General features: G+C 49.5%; 2 protein-coding genes across 2 annotated transcripts; one reads left to right on the top strand and one right to left on the bottom strand.

Annotated features, from left to right (window-relative positions):
• Window positions 1–491: 491 nt before the first annotated feature.
• LOC106510158 (late cornified envelope protein 3D-like) lies at window positions 492–1,408 on the top strand. The gene is made up of 2 exons (XM_013997119.3): window positions 492–547; window positions 1,078–1,408. Exon 2 carries the CDS (start codon window positions 1,099–1,101, stop codon window positions 1,387–1,389), a length of 291 nt encoding a protein of 96 aa, XP_013852573.1. The 5' UTR covers window positions 492–547; window positions 1,078–1,098; the 3' UTR covers window positions 1,390–1,408.
• Window positions 1,409–5,762: 4,354 nt separating this feature from the next.
• LOC106510156 (late cornified envelope protein 3C-like) lies at window positions 5,763–6,063 on the bottom strand. The gene has a single exon (XM_013997116.2). It carries the CDS (start codon window positions 6,045–6,047, stop codon window positions 5,763–5,765), a length of 285 nt encoding a protein of 94 aa, XP_013852570.2. The 5' UTR covers window positions 6,048–6,063.
• Window positions 6,064–12,725: the final 6,662 nt, after the last annotated feature.

Genomic DNA, 12,725 nt, shown 5'->3' with positions numbered 1-12,725 from the left:
ACATGAAAGTCTCCGCTACTCTTCAGGACTTGCAGAGCAATGGGGGACTGGCCTCCGGAAGCTAAACTCTTAGGTTTGAGGTCTTTGTAAACACTTCTGTACAAGCACTTATCTCATCAGAGCCACATGTTTACTGGTCTAAGTGATGGTTCATTTAGCCTGTGAGGTAATTAGGGGGAAATGTGTCTTACATCTCTCTATGTGAGTCTTGTTGAATGAAGTAAAACAGACAGAACTTGTGTGAAAGGAATGGAAGTGAATGAACGACTAAAGGCGGGGCAGCAGGTCCTGAGCAGGTCTGAGTAGGAGGTAATTCAGCAGTCCCAGCGACACCCTGGTTCCATCTTACTAGAATTTTAAGCTCAAGCCTGGGAAGACACTGGAGGCAGGTAACTAGGGAGTGTGTGGCAATGTCACCTCTCGTTGTGAAAGCAGAAGCATGCTCGGGCCATGCATCACAAACCAGTACAGGATAAAAGGGCTCCTGCCCTGGGAGCCTCATCCACAGCCTCCTCAGGAACAGCCTCCTCCTGCCTCCTCTGCCTCGGTGAGTGTCTGGAAGGGGACAGAACCTCAGCAGGAGTGTCGGGGAGACAAGCTCAGAGGTAGTGGGGAAGATGGAAGCGGAGGTGTCTGTGGAGGCAGCAAGAAGAGGCCCCTGGGGAGCAGCTGGGGACAGGCCAGGGGACAGGGAGCAAGGAACCCGTGCAGGGTGCCCTGGGTCTGTGGCACACCGGAGCCCTGCCTCTCAGCATCCCCTCCACTCTTCATCCTGAAACACACACGCCCAGAGACCTCTGGGAGACATTACCCAGCGCAGCGTATCTGCTTCCAGGTCTCTATGCAGACAGACTTGGGGCCCAGTTAGAAGATGCCAGCGTTGTTTGGGAAGGAGGGTGAAGTGAGGGAACTGTCTTGCCAGGTCAGCTGAACTTAGACCCACTTCCATTTTCCTCTGGAACCTCACAGCTCGGGCAGCAGCAGGTTTGGGGAGCCGAGGCCCTGGTCAAACTGTTGAGAGCGGGGGAGACACTGGGCTGGAGCTTCTGCACTGACCTTTTCCTTTAATCCTTCCAGGCTCCCTGACCTCCTGCCCCGATGTCCTGCCAGCAGAACCAGCAGCAGTGCCAGCCCCCTCCCAAGTGCCCCTCGCCCAAGTGCCCCCCAAAGAGCCCGGCACACTGTCGGCCTCCAGCCTCCTCCTCAGGCTGTGCTCCCATCTCCGGGGGCTGCGGGGGCCCCAGCTCTGAGGGCGGCTGCTGCCTGAGCCCCCACAGGCGCCGCCGGTCCCACCGATGCCGGCTCCTGAGCTCCGACTCCTGTGACGGAGGCAGTGGCCTGCAGTCCGGGGGCTCTGGCTGTGGCCAAGGCTCTGGGGGCTGCTGCTGACCTGGGCTCCTGATCCTGAGACAAGTGATTTCAGAGGAAACAAGAACCCAAGGGGCTAAGGAAAAAATCTCAGTTTGATGCATCCTTCCTTGGATACCCTAACCTTCCTCTCCAGGCTGAGAAGCTGAAATGTTCTCAGGAGAGGGGTGAACTCTCCCTGGAAGGCTCTGTATTTCCCAGGAGCCCATGGGCTCCCCTCCTCTGTGCCTCCCTGTGTTATCACCTGTGTCTGACCCTATAGAGAAATAAAGCCTCTTCTCATACCACCTGCCTGTCACTCGTCCACTGACTGCTCCACTCAAGCCTGCCCTGTGGGCTCCTCCATCAGGCTGGCAGCACAGAGTCATCCTGGTGTGGGGTTGGCACATTAAGCAGTCCAATTTTAATCGGGGTGGGAGGTTGTGGGAGCTTTGGGGGCGGGAGAAGGGGGGGTGTGGAGAGTGGCTGCTGAGGATGCTCTCCGCAAAAGGCCACGTGTGTGACATGGAGGGGAGGGGCCATCTGTCATCGGAACCCCCAGCTCTGTTGAGGCTGGTGTAGAGGATGAGAAATTGAGGAGAACATGACCAAAGAGGTCGGAGGGCTTGGAGGCAGAACGAAAGATCTGGTGGAGGAAGAGCAAGTCAATCGGAAAATGATGGACTTTAGAGGGAGAGGTGAACTGGAAAGTCAGGGAATGCCAGAGAACCTGGGACTGAGGGCTTTCCTCGAAAGAATGCAGGGGCTGTTCAGCACATGAGAGGCTCTGGGTTTTGAGAAGAGGGAGGAAAAAAGAGGACAAGAGAAATGTCTCAGAGGGTTACAGGTGGGCTCCTTGTACATCTCTTTCAAGACATTTGAGATAGACTGGAAGTCATTTTCGTTATTTGTTGGCTGTTGAATGCTACCTTTCCTATTCAGCAACGAGAATGAGACATGGCCCTGTTACAGTGCTGTTCACTCAGATGGCTGGCCGTTGAGGCTGGCTGTCAGCTGGATGCTCTATACCTGGCCTCTCTAGCCTGCTGGTCTCCGGGTGGTCCTGAGACTCCTTACGTGGCACCTGGCTTCTCCCAGAGAGAGCATCCCAAGAGGACCAGGTGGAATCCGCATGATCTTCAATGGCTCAGCCTCAGAAATCACACAGCATCACCTCTAGCACATTCAGTGGGTTAGAGCTGTCACAAGCCTGCTGCTGCATTCAAGTGGAGGGAACGCAGCCTTCATTCCTCGGTGAGAAGACTCAAAAAATTCTGAGCCATGTTTTAAAACCATCTCAGTGGGCATACTGACCACTATTATCATCTTCTGTCCAGCTCACCCACCTTTCCTGAAGCCTTGGTTTAAATTTTGCAAAGGCGCAAACATTGACCATGGTTAACAAAACAGTCAAGCTTTGAAGAGAATGGCTGCTCCTACAACCTTTGTGTAACTCGACTGTCCTGAATCATTATTGCAATAATGTCTTATTAAAGATGTCAAAGTCTTTTTCCTGTGTCATAATAAATCATCACCTCCTTCTCCAAAATTAAAATAAAAATACAATGGAAAAGTATTACACAACTAATCTATATAGTAATATATACAGAAACCCTGGTGAAATGAAACTGATTGACACTCTTATCAATCATGTCCTTATTACTTTCCCCGAAGCTCTTTGGCCAAGGTGACATGAGCATTCCCATCTCTGAACCATTCCTGTAACTTTCTGATCAATAGCCCGGTCAAATAAACAATGTGCTTAGATTTACATGTCTTGTCACTTCAGCAGGTGTAGCCTACTAATCTCTGGCTCTACTTTTAATTCTAACATCTCTGGTTTGTTTTGCCTTTATTAATTTTAGTTTTTTTTTTTTTCCTTAGACACCTTTAGCTTTTTAAAAGAGAAGGAGAGTGCGGTGGGAAGGTCTGTATCCAAAGCCCATGTTCTTAGCCAGCACACTCTCCTACCTTGTATTAGCTCAGTTTGCTTCCCATTTAGACCACTTCCCTCAGATGGCAGTATTATTTCCTCCTTCTTCCCAGAAACCTCCTGCCCAGGGACTCCTGGCTCTTGGGTCCCATGAATTCCTCCTCCTCACTTTAACTGGGCTACTGCAGGGCAACATCTTGGCTCCTGCCTCACACTCAAAAGCCGTTGTGAAGGTCAAAGACCTCACCCACCGCGCACAAGTGACAACGTCAGGGTGTCTCACTCTTGTTAAGCAGGAACTGATGTCCAAAGGATATGACCTAAGTTCTGCGGAGACTTCCCACATACGTATAACAGGTATCATTCCAGTAAAGGATCGTTTCCTTATTTGTCAGTCTACACTATGCCTGCTACACCGTATGCTTCCCAAGGCTGGGCACCATGTCTGATACATTTCTGAATTCTTCATGTTCAACACATTTCTGAAATGTGTACTCAATTCATGGTGTTTGAATAAATGAAAAATAAACAACTGTTTTCACAGGTCTTGAGGGACAAAATCAGACATTTGGGCAACTGAGGGACTACCTGGCTCCCTTCTATCAGAAACATATGTGGGCACCTACCGAGGGAATGTTGAAGTCCTGGAGAGTTTGAAGATTGCTACGCAGATGATGGCCCTTCACTGTCACCACTCTCCTTGTCCAATCACCTTTTTCTTGACTATAAATCAAAGGAGGAAGTGAGAAGATTTGGGAGTTGACCAATATCATCTTGATCCAGGCCGTCTATGCTTAAGGCCCTTTCTGTTTCCCTGCTGCCTTTGGGTTATCTATGCGCTGAGGGTCATAGGGTCAGGATCTATGAAAAATTGGTGAAGAGATAAGAGGATAAGTATATATATATTTTTTTTCATTGTTGTACAAAGGTTTATTTATTTCCCCCAGTATCACTGAACTGAGATATCTTACCAGGAAAAAACATCAGCAGTGTCCTCTTCCAGCCAAATGTCTAACCTTCAAGTATCCTCTAGATTGTTTGCCTCCAGTCTCATCTTGTTGAGGTTCCAGCTCTGGGGGGAGCTGCCACCTGAGCCACCACGAGAACCACAGATCCCACCGACACCACCATCAGGCATCCTGGAGACTCTAGTTGCTGATGCAGCTCTGCTAGCCAGGGTTGTCCTGGGGCACGAGGACCACAGAGCATCAGGGTTGGAGGAATCATGGGGCCAAGGGCTGGCCCAGTCTGGTGCCAATCCTCCTTTCCTCTCTGCCCTGCCCAGGGCTGGGCTCCCAGGCGGTACTCAAGGATCTCAGCTGGCCCATGGAACTCATTCCCGTGGCTTTCCAGAGCTCTGTGTTACTCCCAACCCCTGCTGCTGTCATTGAGCTCCTGGAACTTTAAAGCTTCTCCAGCTGAGCACCATCTGACTGTGGTTTGCGTTTGTACCACCCCACTCCCCGCTCCCTCTCCAAGCCACCCAGGGGTTTTCCTTTCTCTTTGCTTCTCGGAGAACAGCCCCGTACTGCATGTGACAGCGACCGCAGGACCAGAGCCTTGGGAGGAAGGAGGTCTTCCTCCACTTAAAATGGAGCTTTCTGGAAACTGAGTCAGGTGAAAAGTCAGGAATTATCAGGGAGAGGCCTCAAGTGCAGAGCAAGATCCTGCCGTCAGGGGGCGCTCGCTGCCCCTCCTGTCCTCTCTTGAGCGCTGTTCCTCTCTGTGGCCCCGCGCTGGCCATTCTGCGTTCTCCTCTTGGCCCACCTGTCGGAACCCCTCATTTGGCGAGCCTTCCCCATCCACTTCTCCCCCTGCACCCTGACTTCAAGTTCTTCCCCTTTTATGCTCTACAACCTCCCCCCCCCCCCTCGGTCCTCATTTGGGGGCCAGCTTAATTCTCTTCCATCCTCTTTGGTCTCGTTCCCCTTTGCCCACTCTCTGGTTCTCTGTCCCTCTGAGCCCTGCCATTCGGTCGGAGAGCCCAGAGTGACATCCTTACAAGAACTCTGTGAGCAGACCCTGAAGACGCCAGCATCAAATGATATCCCACCTCTTTTCCACCTGAAAACGCAAGCCTTCCAGTAACGTATCCCCACCATTAACCCTCCCTAACCCACCCCCATCCTAATATACAAACCCCCAAAGGCTCCTGAGAGTTGAGGGGAGGAGGAGCTGCTATGATTCTGTTCCTGACACAGGGCTCTGCACCCAGTGCAGGGCAGCCTGGGGCCAAGACATGGACACAGACAAAGTGTGCAATAAAAAAGAAAAGCTTTATGATTTTTTTCCCCCTGGACATGGAAAGGGAAACCACTGAGCTCCTGGAGACCAGTGGGATAAACCCTCCTGGGGAGTGCTTGGAAATCTCTGAGGAATATCTCAGCTGGAGAGAAAGGGACAGGAACAAGATGCATCAGCTGGGGTTGCTTCCGGTCATATTAGGAACAAATCTTTTTTTAAGTTAATCTCATGACCCATGTCAGCAGCGGCCCCCTGCACTGTAGCCAGAACCCCCAGACTGCAGACCACTGCCTCCGTCGCAGGAGTTGGAGCCCAGGAGCCGGCATCGGTGGGACCGGCGGCGCCTGTGGGGGCTCAGGCAGCAGCCGCCCTCAGAGCTGGGGCCCCCGCAGCCCCCGGAGATGGGAGCACAGCCTGAGGAGGAGGCTGGAGGCCGACAGTGTGCCGGGCTCTTTGGGGGGCACTTGGGCGAGGGGCACTTGGGAGGGGGCTGGCACTGCTGCTGGTTCTGCTGGCAGGACATCGGGGCAGGAGGTCAGGGAGCCTGCACAAAACCAAACCAAAATAAAAACAAAGTATGGGAGTGCCTGTTGTGGCTCAGTGGGTTAAGAACCTGACAGTCTCCTTGAGAAATGCTGGTTCTATCCCCGGCCTTGCTCAGTGGGATAAGGATCCTGCTTTGCCCTGAGTTGTGGTGTAGGTTGCAGATGTGGCTCGGATCCTGTGTTCCTGTGGCAGTGGTGCAGGCCTGCAGCTGAAGCTCTGATTCCATTTGACCTCCAGGCCTGGGAACTTTCCGTGGGTAGGGCCTTAAAAAGAAAAAAGAAAAACAATGTGTTGATGTAGAGACTTCAGGCCAATGTTTACCATTTAATTGTAGTGCCCCCGCCCCCCACCTCAGGGCACAGGTCAGTTGCTCTTGGAGCCAAGATCAGAAGAGAAATGGAAATTGATTTGGAGTTAAACGGGCCCAAGGTGCTCTCTTTGCTTCATCTCAAGAGGAAAGCAAGCTGATAGGCTGCTAGGTGACTTAACGGAGAGCCTGTCACACAGACACTGTGTGAATGGCGCCCCCTTCAGGTACTCAGTGCACATGACACACAATTGCGCCAGGACTTTCCAGCGCTTCTCATCTCCATGGACACAAGGGAGGAGCATGCACGTCACTGAGAGTGTGAGGAGGAGATGCGGGCAGGCCTGGGAAGACAAGGAGGGGAGTTGCTGAGGTCGCTGCACCGCAGAACCCCTCATGCCGCTTGTGGACTCTTCTTCCCCACCACCCCGTCCTTCCCTGCCCCTGCTGCTCACCATGGGCCCTTTTCTGCCACCTCCATCCTGACTTCCCACTGCCCTCTCCTTGCTGAAATGCGGGCACACCTGTGCAGCCCCTTCCGCTCAGGCCCTCTGCCTCACTGGACACTCACCTGACTCTCCCGAAGGAGGGGAGGCTCTTCCTGAGGCCACCGTGGCCTTAGGCACCAATGCCCAAGCCCTTTGAGGCTGAGCTTCATGATGCACAGCCCAAGTATGTGTCCTTGTGCTCAACCCAAGGTGACAGACCTCATCCTCCCAGGACCAGGCTTTCAGCATTTTTCTAGGCACAGATTTTGAGGAAGGACAAAAAGGAAGCAGGAAATCTCCACGATGATCCAATTACCCGCAGCTCAGGCCCACTGGCCCCCACTCCGCTTTTATTTATTCTTTCAGCTCATATGCCCTGCACTCAGGATTTCTCCTCTGTGGGCACTGGTACTATGGAGATGCCTAGAACTGCCCTCGACTAGCTCAGAGCCTCTCAGAAAGACAGAAGGACAACCGAACAATTAAAAAGATCCTGTGTGCAAAGTGATGCAGCAGCACAAGTGAGTGCAAAGGCATCAGGCCCGAGGCCACTTGGAGTGTCAATCACCCCCCTGTTCTATCCATCCCCTCTCAGATGAGGTACTCAGCCTCTGTTGTACAGGTGTGGATTAAGCTGAGCATCCTGGATCTTGGAGATGGGTGGGTAAGGAGTAGACGAATGGGGCTGGGACCATGGTTTGAGAGGCAGAGCTCTTGAGAGACCTTCATGGCATCTGGAATGCAGCCTGGGGGGCTTGGTGGGAGGCGAGTAGAGCCGAGGTAGGTCTTGATGAAGGTGGGGGATGGTGTCAAAAAATGTGACTTCCGTCTGCAGGGCTAACAGAACTCACGATGAATGGAAAACAAAGGGCACCTGTTTGTGGCTGCCTGTGGCATGTGTTAAGTCATGTCTAATTCTATATATTATCTTGACAATTGATGAAGATTTTGTTCAGTATGTTAATGATGAGATTTATGAGGTTCTATGCATTTCTGTTATGGAATAACTGTGCTTGAGGTTTTATATATGGTGAATTCAGGTAAATGGTTAGTTATTTTTACATTTTGTTTCTTTTTTCTTTTTTGGCTTATTAGCAGCCTGTGGAAGGAAGTTCCTGGGCCAGGGATCCCGCACCACAGACAGCAGCGACCGAAGTGGCTACTGGATCCTTAATCCACTGCGCCACAAGGGGACTCCCCATTTGATTTTAATTGTAATATTAGTGAAAATTCATCATTGAATTCTGCTGTAATAATATAATAGAATAAGTCATAGCCTGGAAAGAAAAATCACTGTCATGAATTTGAAAAATTTTTGTTATACTATGTTTCCAAAGAAAATAATCACAATTAAGATGGTATTGAGTTTTTAATAACAATGACTTTAAACTACACTGTAATTTTAAACAAAACTTTGCTTTGATCAGAGTATACTATAGACTAGAGGGTTAGGTACTTGTTCTTTGACACAGAATAATATATAGTGGATGTTAGTTCCTTCTTCCCCTCTGCCCATCCCTCTACTTTGAACAATTTGATACATGAATACTTTTAAGAATTCCATAGATTTCCACACTCCCACAGCCACCCCTCCACCCTCCCAGGGAGATTCTATAATAAAAAGAGTCAGGGAGTTCCGGTCATGACTCAGCAGAAATGAATCTGACTAGCATCCATGAAGATGCAGCTTTGATCCCTGGCCTCATTCGGTGGGTTAAGGATCCAGCGTTGCGGTGCTGGTGTAGATCTCAGATGCGGCTCAGATCCCTCATTGCTGTGGCTGTGGTGTAGGCCAGCAGCTACAGCTCTGATTCGACCCCTAGCCTGGGAACCTCCATATGCGCAGATACAGCCCTAAAACACACACACACACACAAAGAGTCCATTATAAAGGATGAAAACGGGCATATATGAAATGCCAGGTGAGGGGGTGTGCCTAGGACTGTGCCTAGAAGACAGTGGAAGAAAATATAGCTCTAGCCTGGCTGCCTCTTTGACTTTTTGGGTGGAGCTGGGCAAGAGAAAATGGCAGGAGGTTGGCCTGAGAGAAAAGGGGGCTGTCAGGGGACTTTGGGCTCTCTGCCAGCTCAATCCCTGTCCCGGTCTTACCTCTCACAAGCCTGAGGATGGCCTGAGCCATCACCTGCTTTCTGTTCTGGAATTCTTTCTTACTCATTTATTCCTATATAACTTCATTTTTTTAAAAAAGTTATATTCCCATACAACTTTATTTTAAAAAAAATACTTGCTGGGCCTCAGCTATAGGCTAGACACCATAATCTCACTAAAGCTGCAGCAGTGAAGGAGAGAGACACAGTCTCTGTCCTCAGAGAGCTTAGAAATTTGCCAGCAGAACATGCATCACATACAAGAGTGATGAATTCCCAGAAGGGGTATTTCAGCTCTTTTGTGGGGCAGGGGCCCAACCTACTCAGGAGCTCAGGTGGCTCCAGCAGTAGATACTTTCCTATCTCATCAGCTGTGGTTTTCAGAGACATGTGCGGGCCATTTTGAGTACATATCTAGGGCATCCTGGGTCTGCCAGGCAAGAATCTGAGCATGACACGAATTGGTCAAGAGCCAAAGGATTAAAACATCTCAGAGGCACTTGGCGAAGTTGTTCTTATGAAATGCAAATGACTTTCTGGGTCACTTCCTTAAACATAGTCCTTGGTTCCCTACGTTGATGTTTTAATAGCAGTTGCCTCCCATCTTTTTATTCTGGAGAAGAGGAGTCATCATCCCCACTTTTAGAGCCCATCCTTTTGATCATCAGAGTCAAATGTTGATAGATAGGCAGATGTCCTGTGCTGACAGAAGAGTGACTCTTCAACCTGTCACTTCTCCCAGAGTGTGGCAACTCATCCTTAGTGGTCCTGACATTCTGGGGTCCTGTGGAGATGACACTCTGGGGTCCTGTGGAGATGACATTTTGGGGTCCTATGGAGACATAGCAAGAATGGAACTTAGTTTAGCTGATTGAACCTTTGGAAGAATTCATCATCTGGTGATGCTGACTGGTGCAGGAGGGCAATGCAATGCAGCAGTGCAGATAGCCTTTTAAGTGGTCTTTCCAGCCACTAAGTTGTCTTGGAATACTGTGTTAGAGGCAAGCATTGCAGATGTAAATCTTGGAAGCACATTTTGACCAAGATACATCAGAGACAAAGCAAATCAACCAACCAAGGACCGCACATATAAACACAGGAGAAACACTTTCCTGAATCAATCAGTCCCTTCCTAGTTCAAGTCCTTCCCCATCACCACGACCTTTGGTATCCTACAAAACTTGCTTAAACCATTTGCAGTGAAGGTGGCATGAAGGGGCTGGAAATGCTATCATGGCCTCCAATTTAAGGACGCTTTCCCCTGGGTTCTTTGGGTCCCGATTACGTCCTTTCGTATCTAAGCCCTGACCCATACCTATGGAAAAATTTGCTGATTGAATCAAGCTCTAATAGGGTTTTGAGATTGTTATTTTTTTTTCCCTTTTCAGTTGCACCCACAGCATATGGAAGTTCCCAGGCCAGGGATTAAATCTGAACTGCAGCTGCGACCTACGTCACAGCTGTAACCTAGGCCACAGCTGCAACAATGTGGGACCATTAACCCACTGCACCTGGCCAAGGGTTGAACTGGCAGTGCCACAGAGACAAGCCAGACTATTAACCCACAGCTCCTCAGTGGGAACTCCACTAACAGGATTTTGAAGGCACACATACTGTTTTATGATTGTGGCTAGATCTCCAGAGCTGGAAACAATAGGCACCAAAGAGCCTCTCCCTCTAAAGACCACAGATACAGATACAGCCTCGTGGGACTCCCCATGCAGTGACAGGACTCGCCCTGTCACCCTTACTCCCTTTTATATGGCCTCATTCCAGCCTATATAAAGGAGAGACTAGGAATAGGAAGGGGTGTTCTTGTCGTGGCACAGCAGAAACAAATCCAACTAGGAACCATGAGGTTGCAGGTTCGATCCCTGGCCTTGCTCAGTGGGTTAAGGATCCGGCGTTGCTGTGAGCTGTGGTGTAGGTTACAGATGTGGCTCGGTTCTGATGTTGCTGTGGCTGTGGCGTAGGCCAGCAGTAACAGCTCCGATTCGACCCCTAGCCTGGGAACCTCCATGAGCCAAGGGTGCGGTCCTAAAAAGCAAAAACAAACAAACCAAAAAACTGTAATGCATAATGCATATCTTCTGAAATCACTGCAATTTGGAGTCAATGTAAGTTATATGGAGACATGGTCATTTATGAATTTGCCTACAAATTTATAAATATATTAACTTAGAAATGTATGCATTTAAAACCAATTGGAAATAGAAGAAAATAACCAAAATGCTTAGGTGTATTTTTTCTAAAACATTTGGGAATGAGAAATTTCATATCAGGGGATGGGGACCCACTTACTAATCTTGAAGGGTCTTCTGGAGAGGCAGGAACAAGTTGGGAGGCTTCCCTGGCACAGAGCCACTGTCAGGAGCCATTTTTGTGAACTCAGGCTACCCTGCTAATGCCAGTGCTGGCAAGAATTATTTTGAAATTCTCTCTCCAATCTGTTAGCACCAGTTACTTCACCAACACCTGCTTCTTAGCCAGGCCTCACAGTTCACCAAGCCATACCCCTGCCCCAGCATGCACATCCGTGGTGGGTGGGCTTTGATGCCAGGTCCTGGGCGGCTCCTGAGCACACAAGCCTTTCTGTGTCCCCCATTTCCTGTTTTTAGGGAATAAACTTCAGCCCCCTGGCTTTGATGCCAGGCAGAGGTCAACCCCACCCACCAGGGAGTGCAGCAGCAGCCACAGCCCTATCACAACAGGAGGACAAATGCCACCCACGTATTGGACACCCCTTGGGGGCCTGGCTCTGGCAGCCAGGGGAGATTCTTTGAGCCCCACAGTGTTACCGAAATCCGGGTTCTTGTTTGCACAGCCAAAGAATTAACTCTGTGAACACACAGGCAGCAAGCAAGCAAAGACTTTATAGCAAATAGCTCCCAGGGCTCCTGGGAAGGGGAAGAAGAGCCCCCCTTCTCTATTTTCCTATAGGGATTTTTATGTCTTAAAGATGGGGGACAGGTACAAAAGTGGGGTCCAGAGAGATGCGGTTGTTTTCCATCGGCCTTGCCCGGTCACCTTTGTCAGTCCTTGTCCAATAGGGGTTTTAGGGGTGGAAATGTCCCCAAATTTTTATAATTTTCTTTGTCCTTCTCTTCCCTTAGAGTAAGTCCCTCTCATTCCTTTTCTATCAGTTGAGGAGTGGGTGAGAAATTAAGGCCCATTTGGGGAAGGCACACTTCCTATAGTTAAACAAAGCCTGTGGGGAAGGCACAATTCCTATTATAAAACAAGTCCTGTAGGGAATTACTCTCTGGAGCCCTGAAACCACAAATGGGTTAATCCATAGCCTTATCAAAGAATGCATCGAAGCCCACGCTGCTACACCGACTACCTGCGTTAATATTCTGCCTCAACAGGACATCTTCTAAATAAGATCACTCCTTCACACCGACTGCTAACTTCTCAAATAGAAATCATGGAAGTCAGGTGAAAATATTAATAACATTTTCAAAGTGCCTAAAGAAAATAACTATGAACTTACAGTTATTTATTGATCAGTTATCTATTGCCAAAATAATACTGAGTAACAACCAACCATAATCCTTGGTGGCACAGGACAGGTGCTTAGTGGACACCCATCTAGATTGGCTGATTTCAGCTAGACTTGCTCACCTGTCTGGGAGTCACTATAGGCAGATCTAGGTGGGACTTAGGAAGACCGGGACAACTTGGCTTGGCTTCATGGGTCTTCAGAGTTGGATAAGGCAGGTTCTTGTGAGGACAGCAAAGTCGACTGGACA

The sequence above is a fragment of the Sus scrofa genome, chromosome 4 (genome assembly GCF_054392235.1).
Source record: "Sus scrofa isolate SSC_HxYL_T2T_F1_AM1 chromosome 4, Sscrofa_HxYL_maternal_Yorkshire_Landrace_v2.0, whole genome shotgun sequence".
Taxonomy (NCBI): Eukaryota; Metazoa; Chordata; class Mammalia; order Artiodactyla; family Suidae; genus Sus; species Sus scrofa.
Note: the sequence above shows the minus strand (reverse complement) of the source record. Positions and strands in the feature narration are given on the sequence as shown.

Bases quoted from the DNA above. Each gene is read 5' to 3' on its own strand.
- LOC106510158 (XM_013997119.3), top strand. From the start codon at position 1,099: ATGTCCTGCCAGCAGAACCAGCAGCAGTGCCAGCCCCCTCCCAAGTGC.
- LOC106510156 (XM_013997116.2), bottom strand. From the start codon at position 6,047: ATGTCCTGCCAGCAGAACCAGCAGCAGTGCCAGCCCCCTCCCAAGTGC.